The following is a 17,471-nucleotide window of genomic DNA, read 5'->3' on the forward strand; positions in this document are numbered from 1 at the left end:
AGAATTTGCTCTTGATCTTGATCGATAGCCTGTTCTTGGGCTGGCTTCATGAACGGAGTCACTTCATGCACCTCACTTGGAGCCTTCTTCTGGCTCCCATCAGTCCCCACAGTGGCTTCAGCAGCTAGCAGGGCACCATCCTGGCTGATCAGGTCGTCAAGAAGCACAGTTGGTTCTGTGCTGGGCACAGTGCCCAGCACCTAGTCAAACTCATAAAATGGGCATGTCATTGACAAGTTGCCCAGGGTGCAGTTTTTGTCCCTGGCCTTCCGGTACTCACTCTTCAGCCTCTTAATATACTCCCTGCACTGATCACCTATCTGGAAAAATCTGAAAAGCTGCCAGCTTTTTAGCTCTCTGGTGGTATGCGTTGTCATTCCTAGTGCTTTTGCTGAAGTCCACAGTTTTACTGGCCTTGCACCAGAGTTTCACCAAAATTTGGCTGGGCTCCCGTGACCATGAAGCAGCATGCTTTGCAAAAGGCTTGCTCTGTTTGGTCTCCACTGCAAATCCAGGAGGCTCTCTGATGGTGGGCTTTCAGCTTGGTGATCAGAAGAGAATGGGTGAACACTGACCTGAGCTTCTGCCTTATGTCAAGGGTGTGTGTGTGTGTGTCTGTGTGTGTGGCTTCTGTTTTTAAGGGAGATTGTTTGGATAGAGAGGACTAAGGAAATTGCCCCATGGAATTGTGGGATACTTCTGGCAGACTCCCAGGATATGACTCAAGCAGGGCTGCATCTACACTGCAAAGCAATAGAGCTCGGACCCTGGGTCCCAGCTTGACCCATGCTCGGACCCTGCAGCCCTGCGGGGTCTTGTGACCCTGTGTCCAAGCCCTGGGCTAGCGCAGGGGGTTAGGCTTGAGCCCAAGCTTAAGCATGCGCTTGCTTTGCAGTGTAGACATACCCTCACAAACCTGTACTGAGATGTGTGTCATGATATTTTCAGAGGCTTATACCTTGGCCAGATTTGAGTGGATTTTCACATGGATGGCAAAACACACATCCCTGACAAATTTTTAGTCCCTGCTCCAAAGCCGGGAGGTGCTAAAGCTTCTCAGTGAAAATGATTGTAAGACTTTTTCTGCATGGGAAAAAATATACTTTTTCCTAAGTGTGTTCTTGGAAACAGCTGAAATGTTTTTGTTGAAATTTTCAAAACAAAAATTCGGCCTGAGGCAGCAGAGAAAATTTCAGCCCAAACTGTAAAAGTTTGGTAGAGTTATAACCAAGTGAATACAGGATCTTACACAGAAAGGGTTAGGCACCCTTAAATATAGGTGTCACTAACAACATTTCCTATAATTGTCTATGGTTCCTACTCCCCTTTCCCTTGCTTCTCTCTACTTGCCTGACTAGTAAGTTACTCAGAGCAGGCATTTATTTTTGTGCTTACCATTTGGAAAGTGCCTAGTACATAGTCACGTGCTGGGAATACATAATAAGTGTAGTTTAGTTGAAATCAGTGGAGCTGAATAAGAAATGAATTTGGCCTATTCCATATGCAACTCTAAGCTTAGAACTAGGTAAAGTTTTATGTAACTGTGGATTTGATTTTGACATTTAATACATAACTTTTTTTATTTCAGCAAACTGGTACCAGCCATGTCCAACAGCCTTTTACTATCTTGCCAGTAAAGACAAAATGGAACAACATAAGCTTTCATGTTCTCTTATTTGATCTGGAAAAACTTGTAGAACTTTTACTGTCATCTCAACTCAGTGGACTGAAATCATCAAATTCATTCCACAGTTATGACATTTTAAAAAGAGCCAAAAGCACAGCAGAAAAAAGGACGCTAATGTTAAAAAGAAATAAAACTGCTGGCTCTCTCTTCCCAATGGATGGGCAAGTAAAAAATGCTGGTGAAAAAAAGGTTCATAGGGATAATAGTGCAGCAAGGTCTTTGGAAGAAAGTGGTGGCATCAAAAGACATAAAAAAATGAAGAGTTCAAAAAAGATTAGACTGCAGCCACCTGGAAAAATCGATGCTAACATCACCACAGACACAGCTAAACTGCTTCTGTCATGTCTCTTACCATGGGGTGTGGATAAAGAATTAGACAATCACTGTGTTAGATATTTAGATATCTTCAGACTTCAGTGTCCAGTTTCTTTTGGACTAGTATCAAATGGAAATCACATATCACTAATGCTGCCAGGATGGAATTGTAATCACTGTGATGTGGTGGAAGAACACATGCCAATTAACTTGTTTTCAAGAAAAGTACTAGATTTGTCAAACAAGTACATCACTGCAGACCAAGGACAAATTGGAAAGAAATATGGACTAGACCATAATGCTGATGGCACACAAGGATCACAAATTGTATTCTACTTATTGAGCAGAGTTTCTTTAGTCAACAGGATAGTTACTTTGCCTTTGGAATTCACCAGCAGAATTGACAGGTAAGAACTTTTTCTAATCAGTTATTTTCCTTAATAAAGGGAAAGATATGAAAAAAAATTAGGCTTTTGTATTCTTAAATATAGACAGTTATACAATGGCGCTCACAATAAACTTGTTAAGGCTTATTTCCATGGACATTCTTTGAAGCAGGGAGAGAGTTTGGTGGAACTAGGTGTTCTCTCAGAATATGAGAAGAGTAAGTATTATCTTTCTGATTAACAGAAGAGCAACCACAGGCACACAGATTTTGTCAAGGTCTGAGTCAGAGTTGGGAATACAACTAGGAACACCCAGCTCCAATTCCCATGCCTTTACCTCAAGATCCATCTTTCTCCCCAGTACTGAAAGTGAAACTACTGGGTCCCTTCAAAATAAAAGCACAGCCATATAGGGCAGACTTCTTTGCTGTTCTAACTTCCATTCCCCATAGCTGACATGACTTCTTTGCCACACAAGGCATTGGCTTGGTGGCCAAAGCAAATTAAACATCAGAAACAGAAACAACCTTGCTTAGTTCCCCTACCTAATGCACAGAGACGAAAACCCAATAGTAAAGGCAGCTGCTGGGAGCTGATGCTGAATGCATCATCTGCCCCTATGTTTTGAGAACCTGTCCCAAATTCCATTTAGATTACTCAAAACAAATTTACTTAGTTGGATGCTTTTTCAGCATCAAGGGAAAAATAACATGTTCAACATTCTTTGACCACGCCAAGTGGAGCACACTAATCAGGCAAAAGATATCATCCATAGACTGTTATTATTCAGCAAACCTAGACCGGTCTCAGTTGAGTACTTTAGGGACAATTGACTGCAGTGTTTCTGTTGCCATGTGGTTTTCCATTACTTTAGATGGAGTATAAAGAGTCAAAGGTATTAGCATGACCCAGTCACTGTCCAACATTAGACAATGTTACCAGAGTTCGGGATTTGGGGTACAGAGACTTCAGTTTGCTTAGTTCCGTGGCAAACACACAAGAAATGCATGCCACAAGTTGGAAATTTGTTGGTTAGAATACACAAGAGAAAAGGAGGTAAAGCAAATTATAAGATACTTTACAGTTGAAATTGAATGTTCATATTTAAAAAATTTAACCAAAGCCTATCAAAGTCTCTTTTAAAAGAGAGGAGATCAGTTAATCTCTTATTTTGTTGGGCAGAAAGGAAAAAGTTAGTTGTATTGCTCAGGGCTGAGATGTGAAGGATGGTCACTTTTGCTGCTTTTGACATGGACAGACAGGATAAGAGGCAGGCTAGCAAAGGTGGGGAAAATATGGCTTTTTGTTAATGTTTTTAGGATTCCAGGCAGCAGGTCAGTCACAGGTGGATGCCCTGCCCCAGCAAGCTTACAAATGAAATATAAGACAAGAGGAAACAAATGGATATGGAGGGGGGGTGTACAAGGATGCAGTGAGACAATATTAGTCAGCATGATAGGCTGTGGTCTCAGTATCTTAGTGACCTAAGCATTGTGACGTTTTTTATAGGCATTCCAGCAAAGGAGAGTTTTAGTTAGGATAGAGGTTGCCCAAGAGCATATGCAGAACCAGTGCATTTCCTGGCTGCTTTGGCCATACCATAGTCAGCTCTGCCCATTTTTCAAGCTGCACTCCTACTCCTTGCCTCTCAGACATAGCAAATTTCATATAGCCTCTCTGCGAAGTGCAATATGTTGTCTACTTTCTCAAGCTCTACCCAGCATATCTCACCAGAATTCCTAATCAGCTCACTGTTAACAGTGACTGCAAAAACTCTTGCATTTTTGCCAACAGCTAGTTGATCCCATAGGTTCTGAATTATTTCAAGCCTTTACCTCTTATGATGCTGATGACATCTAAATAAGATTCCTCTCATTTCTACCATCTCTCTGTCCTAGTATAGTTTGAAACTGAACTTTGCCCCCTCATTGAACTCCAGGAACTGTTTCCAGACTTTAGACACTTCAGTCACAATGTCAGCCCCACAACCCGTTTTTTTTCTGAATAAGCAAGATATGAGCAGAGCAGGTTGTGTAAAGGATTTTGTATTGCTTCCCTGCATCAGTAAAACTATGAGTAATGCCCTGTCACAGTCAAGAACCATTATATTCACATAGAATCAAAATTGTGTAGAGTGGAACTATTAGACAAGGTTACTGAGACAAAAGCGTTGAGGTCACATAACCCATCCTCACTCACTGCCGTTTTGTGCTCAGCGTTAGGATAAGCTCTGGCCAGAATAAGGGTAATGAGCCATTCAGTAACGGACTCCTGCCCAATTAAAAGTTGCAGTGAAACTATACAAGTTCACCCGGCCCAATTGGTCTAATTTAAATCACAAGCACATGCCTATCCTGAAAAGTAGCATGGTTGGCCCAGCTGAGCCTACCAGATGTTCATTGGAAAAATAAATAAAAATTCAATTCCAATTTGCCATGCCACTGAAAGAACCCATCAGTAAGGCAGGGAAAAAGAGGGCTGGAGGAACAGATGGTCTTTTTGATGCAGACAAGATACAGTACCTCTACTGGAGGAAAAGATGGGAAAGGATCCAGTGCTGAGCCAGAGGGATTCAAACTCAACAACATCAGGGTGGAAAAAAGCCTACCAACAACTGCCACCCTGAGCAGGGTTTGGGTGGGAGCCCAACTTACCTCCATGGTACTCTGCCAATGCTATTAAAGCAAGGGTAGATTACTTAGATTGTAAACTCTTTGGGGCAGAGACTGTCTTTTGTTCTGAGTTTGAAATGCACATAACACAACTGGGCCCTGGTCCTTGCCTAGGAACTACTTCAGCACAAATTAATAATAATAATAATATGAATGGTCCATAGAACATGAAGTCATCCTGATTTTCTTTCAATGTATTTATTATTTGTAAGTTTCCACCTAATGGTTTGGATCAATATTTTTCAAGCTATAGTTTGTTTATGAACGGTTAACTACTTACTGTTTTGTTATTTGTGTTGTCTAGTTGGTCACCTAAGTCACATAGTATCTCTTTTTCTCCCTGCTTGGATCGCTGAAAATTTTTGAACCTGAGAATAATGAACAGTGAGCAACATGTTTCTGGTGCAGAATTTCAGACCAGTAGTCATCTGTACTAAAATGAATGACATTGTTGGGATTCACAAACATTTTCACAGAAGTCTGCTGTTCATAAACAGTAACAAATTACAAATCATCATGAGCTGAGCTGAGTGCTTTAATTCATGGAAATATTTGTGAATCTGTTTTTTTGCTATTTGATCAGCTTTCCTACACTGGAAATTTCAGTAAAATATCTCTGCTTATAAAATGGGAAAGTGCAATTGGGATATGCTTGCTTGGTAAGGTTTTTAGCCATGTTACTATTACAATAGACCTTTTGCGTTATTCTGCTTCTTATCAATATGCTAATGAAAGAGCAGGACAAATTCGCAGGTAAAAGATTTTCAAAGATTTTTTTTCTCGTTCTGCCTTTTGAAATTTGTATCCATATTAATCCCTTAAAGATACTACTGTCAAGTACAGGAGGCTTCTAGAATTGTTCAGTATTGTTAGGCCTCCTTTAATTTTATGATTTACTGCTAGTTGAAATGAACGGGAAAAATAAAGGAAATACATTCTTTTAATATGTACAATTAAAATATATTTTGTACAGTATCATAAAAGTTAGCCCTAAAAGTCAAATTGCCTATTGCACTAAGACCTTTACTCAGTACTAAAAGTAAAGATGTACAAATAATTCATGAAAGAACCTGAATACATAATTTTCATTGTATTTTGTTTGTGTAATAATATGAAAAAGTTCTTCATAGTAAGTTCTGTGGGCCAGATGCTGAAGTCACTACACACTGTAGGAATATAGCAAAAGTAAGGACTGCAGAATTTGATCCTGTATTAACTTCACAGTGTATTCACCATTGTTTTAAAACTGTGTATTCTTAGGGAATATTCTCACCTGAATAGCTACATATCTTAGGAACTGATGAAAGTTCTTCTGTCATTGAAAATCTTCTTCTAATTCCATCTGTACATGGACAATGTTGAAGTTAATGAGAGTTGCTAGGGCTTATCGCCTTTCAGGATTTGTTTGTATATGTGTACTTAGGTGTGTGTGTTTTAAATAGCAGGTAAAGGGCCAAAATGTACAAACACTACTGGGCATTGGACTGTTCCCAAAAGTAAGTGCCTTCCATGGTTGTGGCAAGATCGGTTCCTATATTACAAGTAATAAGAATAATAATTAATAATGCGGTGGCTATTATAAGTGTATAGAATTGAATACGTGCTAATGGTATATTTGTCAAAGTTTTTTTATGTATTATGTAGTGATTTAATGTTTGTTTGATTTTTAGTCCACAGAAATTAGAATCTGTACGTAACAAATGGAGAAGTTCAGAAACATTCAGCCCTTCATTTTCCACTTTTTATGGAGAGTTACCAAACTGTAAGTATAGAAGAATGCAGCAATGAAAACACATATACAGTATTTTTGTTTTTATTTGTTTTATGTGTTGTTAGATAAAATGCGTTATATAAGTATAAACCCCTAAATCCTGTTATATTAATACAATTTTCTTATTGCCCTTTACATTCATTGGAGTTTAAATTTTTGTTTTAAATTCTTCAAATACAGTAGTTAGACGAGTTTAAGCTTGAAGTGTTTTGTTCTTTTCTTATGTGATGATCACACAAGCATGTAAACAACATGTTGACTATAAAGAGATACAAAGTGGAATCAAGAATACATTTTGCGTGACAACAAAATATCCGATTGAATTTCCTAAGGCATTTTCTAGCCATGTGAAAAACAAGAGCGAATGCAATGAAACAAATGCTGACTTTTTTTTTCATCCAGTTCTATCTCCCTCAGCACCATCACACACCCGCCCAACAAAATACCTCAACTTTCAAGAAAACTGTTGCCTTTATAATACTGCAGTCATCTTGCTGTTTGGATAATGCCCTTAGACCTTTGGCTTAGGGCAGAATCAAATGATCTCGGCACTTTAGCATTCCTCAGGCAATAGTTTACCAATCTTTCCCTGAAAACCAGTCAATATTTGTTTGCTTTTACAATATGCAACCAACCAAAAATGTTCAAGAACAACATGAGGTAGCACATGGATGACTTATTTGTCTGCCTATTTTGCCAAACAAACATAATGTGGTTCTATTACATAGTAAATCCTATGTAACTTTATAACATAAATTCATTAAGGTCAAATCCTGACCCTTTTCTATGTGAAAGTCAGGAATACATGCAAATGAGCTCCTAAACCTCTGTCCACAACCAATCTTCTATAGCTCCTTCCTTCTCTGTCTTCTGCTCAGGAATTATGGAGTTTATTTTACCCTTGAGACTTCAGTACCCCATGCAGGCATGCCTGGAAGGGGAAAGAGAAGGGACAGGAAGTGACTGGGAAATACAGGATAACATGATGGAGGATTTTTGCCTTGGGGTCGGAATCAGATTGCCCTGGGCTCTTCAGTCTGATGACCCCTTCTCTCTGGACCTCTGGTCTGGATCTGCAAACTAGAACCACATGATCTGAGCAATAGAGACCTCACAGTCTTTCCAAGAGTGAGTACCTGCTCCACATCCTGTGACATCAAGGAGACATTGCCTCCCTTCAGAATCCCAGGGCCTGTTTCTTCTATACCTTGCATCTTGTATACTGATTTATATCTGTACAAAGTGGATGGGTAAACACAACCAAATCAGAATGGTACCATTTTACACTCTCTTTGCACTGACTGGGGCCAACTCACAAGTCTGGTGTTTTGGCACAGGACAAGAGTGAAGGACAAAGTTGGATATACACCTCCTTTAGCCCTTCTTCCCTCTAGGGACCACCCCTCTGCTATAGAATGGGGCTGCAAAGGGATCTGTTCTGCCCCTGAAGAAAGTTAGGGCAGGCTCAGGGCAGTTCTCACATGTGCTTTAATGTTTTAATTTTTTGTGTCAAATCAGTTAATAAAAATATAATTTTAAGTAACCTCTTGTGCCTGTTTCTTTCATGCTGTAAAATTGCATTGCATGGTCTTTCTTTTCTTTCTTTCCCTATACATATATGGATGGATGGCAACCGTACGATTGCTTTTGTCAATCTCTGTCTTTTATATATTATAAAAGGATTTACACAGTACAAGTGCAATTGTACTTACACAGCCATCAACTAAAAAGCATAGTGAACCAATTCAGATTATCAGGGGAGTAGCCGTGTTAGTCTGAATCTGTAAAAAGCAACAGAGGGTCCTGTGGCACCTTTAAGACGAACAGAAGTATTGGGAGCATAAGCTTTCGTGGGTAAGAACCTCACTTCTTCTTGCATCTGAAGAAGTCTTGCATCTGAAGAAGTGAGTTTCTTACCCACGAAAGCTTATGCTCCCAATACTTCTGTTAGTTCTAATTCCCACCACAGACTTTGCAGTGTTCTCCACAAAGCATGTGCATAATTCTGTAAACCCTACAAACTGCACTGCAGCAATCCAACTTTTTTTAATGTGGATGATAATGTATTGTTTTATCAGAATACTTTAGGTCTCTGACAATATTTTAATACTACGATATACAATTCAGGGCTGTAATCAGAACATTTACTCAGCATTAATATTCAGGAATTGTCATGTTACTTTAAAGGTTGATACAACCCACTTACTCTAAACAACATATCTATTTAGCAGCAAAGCTTATTAGCCAAATATTGGGATAAGCAGCTGATGAATGGCTTTGGCCTGTTAAATTTCAAATGAGGAAAAACTGGATTAAACAAGAAAGTCCTGCCAATTCGGGACCATGCATTTGCTCTGAAAATCATCTGAGAAGTCAGATGCACAATTTAGACCAGCCTGAGATTATCTGTGTAGCACATACCTTACAAAGGATGGAAGGGTTTAACCCTAAGAGCTGGATTATTATTCTTTTATACTTATATTGTTCTTGAATATTTCAGCACTGTAAGGAGCAAATTTATTAAAATATGAATATCCATACATCTCCTCCACCTTTGCTGAAATCTTTATCCGTTATTTTATCCATACCTTTAGCCTTGATTAATGCAACACCCCTTCTTCCCTTCCCTCCCCCCATGTGTTGCCACCTGCCTTTTCTCATGTGGGAAGAAACATTACCATAACCTCCAACACACTCATTTCAGCAGCCACTTTAAAATAGCTCCCTTTTTCCATAGTAGAACCTGCCAGCTGGAATGGCCTTATTGCTGTGTCTCTCCTCATGGACTCATCATCTCATTTAAAATATAGTCAGAAAATATTTCTATTCCCTCCTTTGCATATTTTCATTTATTTTAACTTTATTTGTATTAATTTTTTAGACTTACTATACATTAACCACTTGTCTACATGCTTCCAGGTCAAACATTAAAACCAGTTTCCATAAAATGCAATACCCATGATTAGAATAAATCAGTAATTCGCCTCTGCTGCTACCAGAGGTCAGACAATCTGACATCAGCTTGAATATAGAAGAAAACTGGCCTTTTAGTTTCTATAGCAGTATTACATCTTCAATTATACCAAAGAAGACAATGTGATATAAGCATAAAATGTATTTACGGAACCATAAATCTTTGAACCATAGCATGATTTTTAAACGTTTTCCATAACAACACTGAAGATCATAGTCAGCTTGTAACAATATTGAGCCAGACCCTCAACTAATGTAAGTTGTCTTAGTTCCAGTTGAAGTCAATGGAATGATGCCAGTCTGCATCTGCTAAGGATCTGGCTCATTATCCGGATTAAATAAACTGTTGCTTTCTATTTCATATATGTTTAGCATGTGAGTGATTTGAGTGAAGATATTCCAAAAATATCAGCAATAATTAGACCATCCCACTTTGCATGTATACTCCATTGCTGAGCCTTTGGTTACAGCTTTCATTGCATTAAATGAAATTTACTGCATGCAGGAGGCCGGAGTCTCTCCTTAGTTAGAATTTCAAGCTTGCTTTTATATTGTAAGCCTGCTTTTCCTTCATCTGAAAATACTCAAAGAAAGGAAATTTCCACTTCACTTACTAAATATGGGATAGCTGTAGCCATGGGTCAGTTCTTTGCTGGAATTTGAGTTATAAATAAAATGTATCCATTAGATTTAGGGTTAGGGGACATATATGAATAACTCTAATATAATTATATATAGTACATGATATAAATATCTTGCACTGCTATGTCTGTGCATAAAATGAAAACAAATTATGACAAATGATTCTGTTTCAGATATGTTGCTGAACATTACAAAATTTAAAAATATATACTGCAAGACCGTTTGAAATTTCATGTGTTATTTATGTGTATTTTATTGTGGGCTCATAAAGAACGTTTTGTATATTTTCAGATAAAAGTGGATTACATTTCCCTGATCCTGGGAATGTTTCACTGGTGAAACTCATTTCATGTTGGAGAGACCAATCCGTAAAGGTAGGAAATAGTGCACACTGACTGTAATAATGTCATTTTTAAAGTGATGTTCACTGCTATTTAGTGTAAATGTTGATATCATGATGTAATATGATAAATGTAGACTTTGGGGAAATTATCACATACATTTTGCCATTTAGATGTTCTGTGGAGAAAGAATGTTCGTGTTAAACTGCAGTGTATATTTATTATGAACTTATTTTGGATTTTAGCGTATGTGGTTGGAGATGGCAAAGTAGACATTATAGTGCCTAATCTAGGTGATATTGAGTAACAGGAATCATTTTCAAATGCACAGGGCTTGTATGACTGATCTGGTGAATGTGGCTCATTTGACAAAAAGGTTGTGAGTTCCAGCCAATAATCTTTACTTTTTAAGTTATGTTTAAAAAAAAAAGAAATAAAAAAGCTGTTTTATGTTCCTAGGGAAGTTCAATTTCATATATGCTGTAGAATAAGTTGGTATGGCCTTCTTAAAAGAATGTGTGGTCAGGGCTCCATACCAGTACGATCCCCTCCAAGAGCAGGCCCAAAAGGGGAGTTCCAGCTTCTCAAGGCAATTTAACTTGCACCTTTGCCTGTGCTGATCTTGGTGCCATGTAGGCAGGTTAATGCTCTGTGGGGGACTCTAGGTAGCTGTGGGATGTCCTGGTGATTACTGTAGCATAAGACTCCTTTGTCCTGTCCGTCAGAGGATAGGTGGCCCCTCTGAAGAGGTCAAGGGCTCAGCCTACCTCTGGCAGGCTTCACAAGGGGAAATGAGGCAACTCAGGAAGGGATCACCTGGGACTAATTAACTGAGTAGCTGGGAGGCAGATAATTAGATAGGGAAGCACTTGGGCATAAAAAAAGGAATCTACTCCCAGTGGCTAGAGAACAGAGGTTCCTGGGAAGAGGAACTGTCTCTAGAATGTAGAATAAGGAAGTTCCTAAAGGGGAAGCCTTCTTGCGGCTCACCAGGAAAGGAAACCAAAGTAGAATACTCCTAGGTGGCAGAGACTCCAAAGTGGAGGATCTATGAATGCCAAGCCTCAGTGAAGCCTGGTCCCTGTGGAAGGAGTTGACCAGGTAGCAACAGAAGCTCAGATCAGGGGAATTATGTGCTTTTCCAAGGAAGGGTTGTTGTGGTTTGACCTCTGTAGGGACCTTAATCCAAGAGGAGAGACCCTTCCTCAGATGAAGACAGGAGGCCCTGGCTCCGGAAGATGGTCCCCGGCCAAGAGGGCCTGTTTGGTAAGGGGCCTGGATATAAGTGGGGTTCATGGACTAAAGTTAACTCAGCCCCTTCCTCTCCAGCTAGAGATGCTGGGGTGGCAGCCTAGTTGTACAACATTCCACCTTTGGATTAAATGAACTGGACCCCTGAAGGGGCACCATAGAGAGTACACTTATAAAGTTTGCTGATGATGCCAAGCTAGGAGGGGTTGCAAGCCCTTTGGAGGACAGGATTAGAATTCAAAATTATCTTGACAAACTGGAGAAATGTACTGAATTAAATAGAATGAAATTCAATGAGGACAAATGCAAAGCACTACACATAAATAAAAAATGGGAAATGACTGCATGGGAAGGGGTACTGCAGAAAAGAGCCCGGGGGTTATAGTGTATCACAAACTAAATACTAGTCAGCAATGGAATATTGTAGAAAGTCAAACATCATTCTGGGATGTATTAGAGGAGTGTTGTAAGCAAGACATAAGAAGTAATTCTTCTAATCTACTCAGCACTAGTAAGGCCTCAGCTGGAGTACTATGTCCAGTTCTGGGCATCACACTTTGGGAAAGATGTGAACAAATTGGCAAAAGTCCAGAGGAGAGCAAAAAAATGATTAACGGTCTAGAAAACATGACCTACGCGGAAAGATTGAAAAAATTGTGTGTGTTTTAGTCTGGAAATGAGAAAACTAAAGGGGGATATGATAACTGTCTTCAAGTACACAAAAGGTAGTTATAAAGAGGAGATTGACAAATTGTTCTTAACCACTGAGGATAGGACAAGAAGTATTGGGCTTAAATTGCAGCAAGGGAGATTTAGGTTAGACATTAGGAAAAACTTCCTAACTGTGAGGGTAGTTAAGCACTGGAACAAATTACCTAGGGAGGTTGTGGAGTCTCTGTCATTGGAGGTTTTTAAGAGCAGGTTAGACAAACACCTGTCAGGGATGGTCTAGATCAGGGGTCAGCAACGTTCGGCACGCGGACTCCTTCCGATCGCGGTCCCCACTGGCCGCGGTTTGCCGTCCCAGGCCAATGGGGGCAGCGAGAAGCGGCGCGGGTCAGCGATGTGCTGGCCGCGGCTTCTCGCCGCCCCCATTGGCCCGGGACGGCGAACCGCAGCCAGTGGGGGCCGCGATCAGCCGAACCTGCCGGGTCAGCGGGTAAATAAAACTGGCCCGGCCCGCCAGGGTGCTTACCCTGGCAAGCCGCGTGCCAAACGTTGCCGACCCCTGGTCTAGATAATACTTAGTCCTGTCTCAGTCCAGGGTACTGAACTAGAAGACCACTGGAGGTCCCTTCCAGTCCTGTGATTATTAATAATTATCAATATGTGTTATTAATATCATTACCCATAACTGGAAAAGGAAATGTTGTCTCTTGTAGAAAGAAAAAAATGAAATAGGAAAAAGCAAACAATTCTTATATTAAAAAATAGTAGTTGGCAGTAGTCTCAGATTGGCTCAACACTTAGCAAGGCATATATTATGATCAGTTCATTCCAAGCTTTGGGGGGGGCTGCAGCCACTCAGCTATGCTTCAGGCAAAACTGCTTGTCACACAAACCATCTTGCATGTATATCACTCCAAAATATTTGTTTAAATTAGCATCCATCTTCCTTTGACAATATAAGCTTTTAACCACCTATGATCCAGAGTCATTTACATCTGCATCTCTCCTCCACACCATTAAATTCAATTCAAGGGTCTAAAGAATCTTCTTATGAGGCTATAGAAACATATCTTTTGAATATCTGTCTTTGGATTCCATGTTCCATGTCACACCAATCTTGAAATATACTCTTCATCACATGGAGTTTTTAGATCAAGAGTGGTATCTTTCTAGACGATTTACTCCATCTAGTTCAACCACAAGTTATTGGGCTGGATGCAGGAACCAATAGAAGAAATTCTCTGGCCTGTGTTATGCAGGGGGTAAGATTAGTTGATCATAATGGTCCCTTCTGGCCTTAAAGTCTATGAAATCTATGAAATATACATAAGTGACATTGGATTTATTAAATCCCACTAAGGGAAACTGAGGTAGAGATGTAATGCACTGAGCCTCAGGGGTGAGGCCCCCCCCCCCATCACAATGTCATACTGACAATAGATTCATAGTGGATCCTGCATTGTGATCTGGGTCATTTGATGTTCAGGCATATGAGCTTGAGCGTTGCAACACTGCATCCACAAGAGAGTTGGCTCTGAAGGAGTCCAGTATCTATTATAAACTTATTCCTTGTCTGTTTTACTCTGTTGCTGAATTTCTTATAATATTATATAGTCATATACTACATTTCAAATGGCATGTGTATCAATGAGGAGAATACCACTTTACAGCTGAGAAGCATTCATGGTACAGTAGAATTAATACTCTGTACCACACTGTTAGCCATAATAGATAGCAGTGGTGTCTGCAAACATTCACATCCTAGTGAGTTCAGCTCTTCCTCTTGTACACTCCTGATGTACCTCAGTTATTAAGGATTATTAATTCTCTTTCTCTGTCCTATCATCTTCCACATTATTAGTTCAACATTCCCCCACAAACATTTTTCCCCAAAGCCAAGATTTTTCTCTCTTTGGAATCCTTTTAATGAAAAGTCAAATATAGGAGGTCAGTGTCAGTAGCTGCAGTTGTCAGGTGAGAGCCACATAATAGCACTCTCACCTGCTCAGCCTCTCATCCGTTTTGATCTCTTGCATTTGGGGACTGGAAGACATATATACAGGAAGCCTGTGGTTGCGTTTGGTCGCTCCATTTGTACTTTCCAACTAATAGAGTGGAAGCTGTATTATAACCATGACTGATCTTAGGAGCATGGACACATATGAGTGGTTAGCATCCTAACATCCAAAAAAGATCTCCCAGTAGCCTGCCTACTTCAGCAAGACAGTCAGACTTCTGCATGATGATTAAGGCAGAAGTCCCTGTTCAGCCATTTGCAGCAGGTTCCCTTAGTTCTCAGATATGCCCAGAGGCCTTTGTGGCAGCTGCAGCAGTGATTGTAAGCAAGTACTGTGTCAGTCAGCACAAAACATTTTGGCGGGTATGCAGAAGTCAGAGGCACCCACTAAATTTGACTGAGCATTGACAAAGACATTCGTAAGAGGTGCTGCAACTGTGGGCAAAAAACTTCAGATCTGAAGAGTGGTTTGGGACAAATCTGTCAAAGTGACCAGCTGCCTGCACAACCCATGCCTCAGATCTCCCTTTATTAATGCGTTGGCCATGAGCCTATGCTTCCTGAAGTAAAGGGGTTAACAGAGCCAGCCTACCAGCAATAAAGCATGAATGGGAGTTGGTTTAATAGCTGATGACATGAGGCCCCTATTGCAAATGTCACAAATGATTTTAGATGTTACAGTATTCACAGCAGTTTGGCGACACACAGAGAGAAAGTTGAAGAGCAAAGCTTGCTTAACACTGTGGTCAAATGATGACAAAATTCAAGCAGAGTTGATGTTTTCAGAGTCCATTGTAAATGGCAAGAATTACGGCTTTGCTTTTGTATTTTTAAAATGTTTATTTAATTTGAGAGAGGTTTTCTTTTTACACTAATATTGCATAGGTACATGCCTTTCTATCTCACATCATTTTAAAGGAAAATTTATTTGGTCTTTTTCTACCACTCGGCTCATTGCTCTTTCAAATGAAATGTAATGCCCTCTTGCCACATTGTCCTAACATATATATTCCCTCACTCTTCTCATACACTGGACTGTCTGCTTTATAGCATTTAATATAGGAAATAAAGGCTACTCTTGTCTGCTAATACTTCATACTAAAAGTAGTTTATTTCCCTCTTTATCTGCGCAATGAGTATTGGGTTGTATTTTTATTTAATACATTAATTTATATTGCAGTTGTTATGCAGGATCTAGTTACAAATACGAACAGTAAAAACCAACATTTCAAAAGACAGTTCCCTCCCCCAGGTCAGTCAGTCCATAGTGCAATCAAGCTATGTTTTTCCTGTTGCTGACTGTTAGCAGGAAGAAAGATATATTCAAGGATTTCCCTTGAGAGTCCTTCTTATTAAAAAAAAAAAAATTGTCTCCCTATTCTCCCTGGCTCCTTAGCTTTGAAATGTTAAATGCTCAAGTCTCTCCTCCCCATTCCTTCATTTGGAATTTCAAATACTCTCTTTGAATCATTTCATATAGAAAAAATGCAGTTCTCCCCACTACCTGGTTCTCACTGTCCTGTTCCCAGGTCTTTCAAAACCTTTTTGTGTGACATTAGTCCTTATGAAAGATGCCGGATTGACATCCCTGGAGGCTTTATCTATCCTTTATCTATCCACAGAACAGTTACAGTATCAGCAAGCTTCCCCACACTCCTACAGTGCTCCTCAATTTCTGACATGGAGGGACCTTATAGTTATAGAAAAGAGGATACCTCAGTCTTTGTATCCCCCTTCCCATCCAGTTCTTGGTCTCTCTGCCAAGACTGCCATTTAGTGTAACTGTGGTAGTGCCTAATACATGATATTATTATTAGTCAGCGGTCCCATTCACATTGCGTGAAGTGCACATATATAACGTTTTGCAGTATTGGAGCCAAAATAAGTACATGTAGGCACTGGTCATGTGGCATGTAGCACATAGGCAGACTCCTGTGCCAGCATGGAGTCCCACTGAAGTGAGCAGAGCTCTCTGTGGGCTCAGCAGGCCGCTTGCACACTACACATTGCAGGAGCAGGGCCTTAATATGTTTACCTGTCTACCAGGAAATGGACAGAACTCCACTAAACTCCCTAGCAATAAACTGACTGCTTTAACACTGGGCAATCCATTCCCTTTGCAATTTTAGAGTTTATTTGTAAAGTAATTATTTTGTTAATCGTACCAATCCAAGTAGCTCTTTATTTTCCTTCCTGTATTCCCAGTCATTCTGGTTTAGCTGGATTAAGAATGCATTTTGTAAATTGTTGATTTGTTGCTACTTGGTGTGTCTGACATAACCAGATTTCCTATGTTTTTTAATGTTTGAGCGGGTGTTAGTTATACTTGAGCAATCTTAACTGTTATGCAATGTAGTGTCTACGCGTTGGGATAAACAGGGCCTCTTGTCTGGATAATAGTAATAGGAATAAAATTTATACTCACACAATACCATGACATTTTATATGTAATCTTTCTATATGTGCATTATATTTTTTAAAACAAAGTTGTTTTTTATGTTTCCCAGTAGTCCTCAACCCCAAAAAGTGTTTCTAGAACCTTTGTTATTAAAATTTAGGACCTGATTTTGAAGGCCCTACAGCCCCAATGGCTAACTGTGTGCATGTTTGGAGCACTTAGGAATCTAAGTACTGTAAAGCTATAAAATGTGCCTACAGTTATTTGGGCCTGTAAAATTGTGCTTGCAGTTATTAGCCAGAGGGTTCCCTTTGCATATAATCTACATACAGTCTGTTCTGCAGGATGG

General features: G+C 39.8%; 1 protein-coding gene across 1 annotated transcript in view; it reads left to right on the forward strand.

The window, feature by feature from the left end:
- WDR72 (WD repeat domain 72) overlaps positions 1-17,471 on the forward strand; it is a 187,541-nt gene that overhangs the window by 93,225 nt on the left and 76,845 nt on the right. The window contains exons 15-17 of the mRNA XM_034784930.1: positions 1,589-2,409; positions 6,731-6,822; positions 10,738-10,820. Of these exons, the coding sequence (XP_034640821.1) occupies positions 1,589-2,409; positions 6,731-6,822; positions 10,738-10,820 (996 nt within the window). The remainder of the gene's footprint in view (positions 1-1,588; positions 2,410-6,730; positions 6,823-10,737; positions 10,821-17,471) is intronic.

The sequence above is a fragment of the Trachemys scripta genome, chromosome 10 (genome assembly GCF_013100865.1).
Source record: "Trachemys scripta elegans isolate TJP31775 chromosome 10, CAS_Tse_1.0, whole genome shotgun sequence".
Lineage (NCBI taxonomy): Eukaryota > Metazoa > Chordata > Testudines > Emydidae > Trachemys > Trachemys scripta.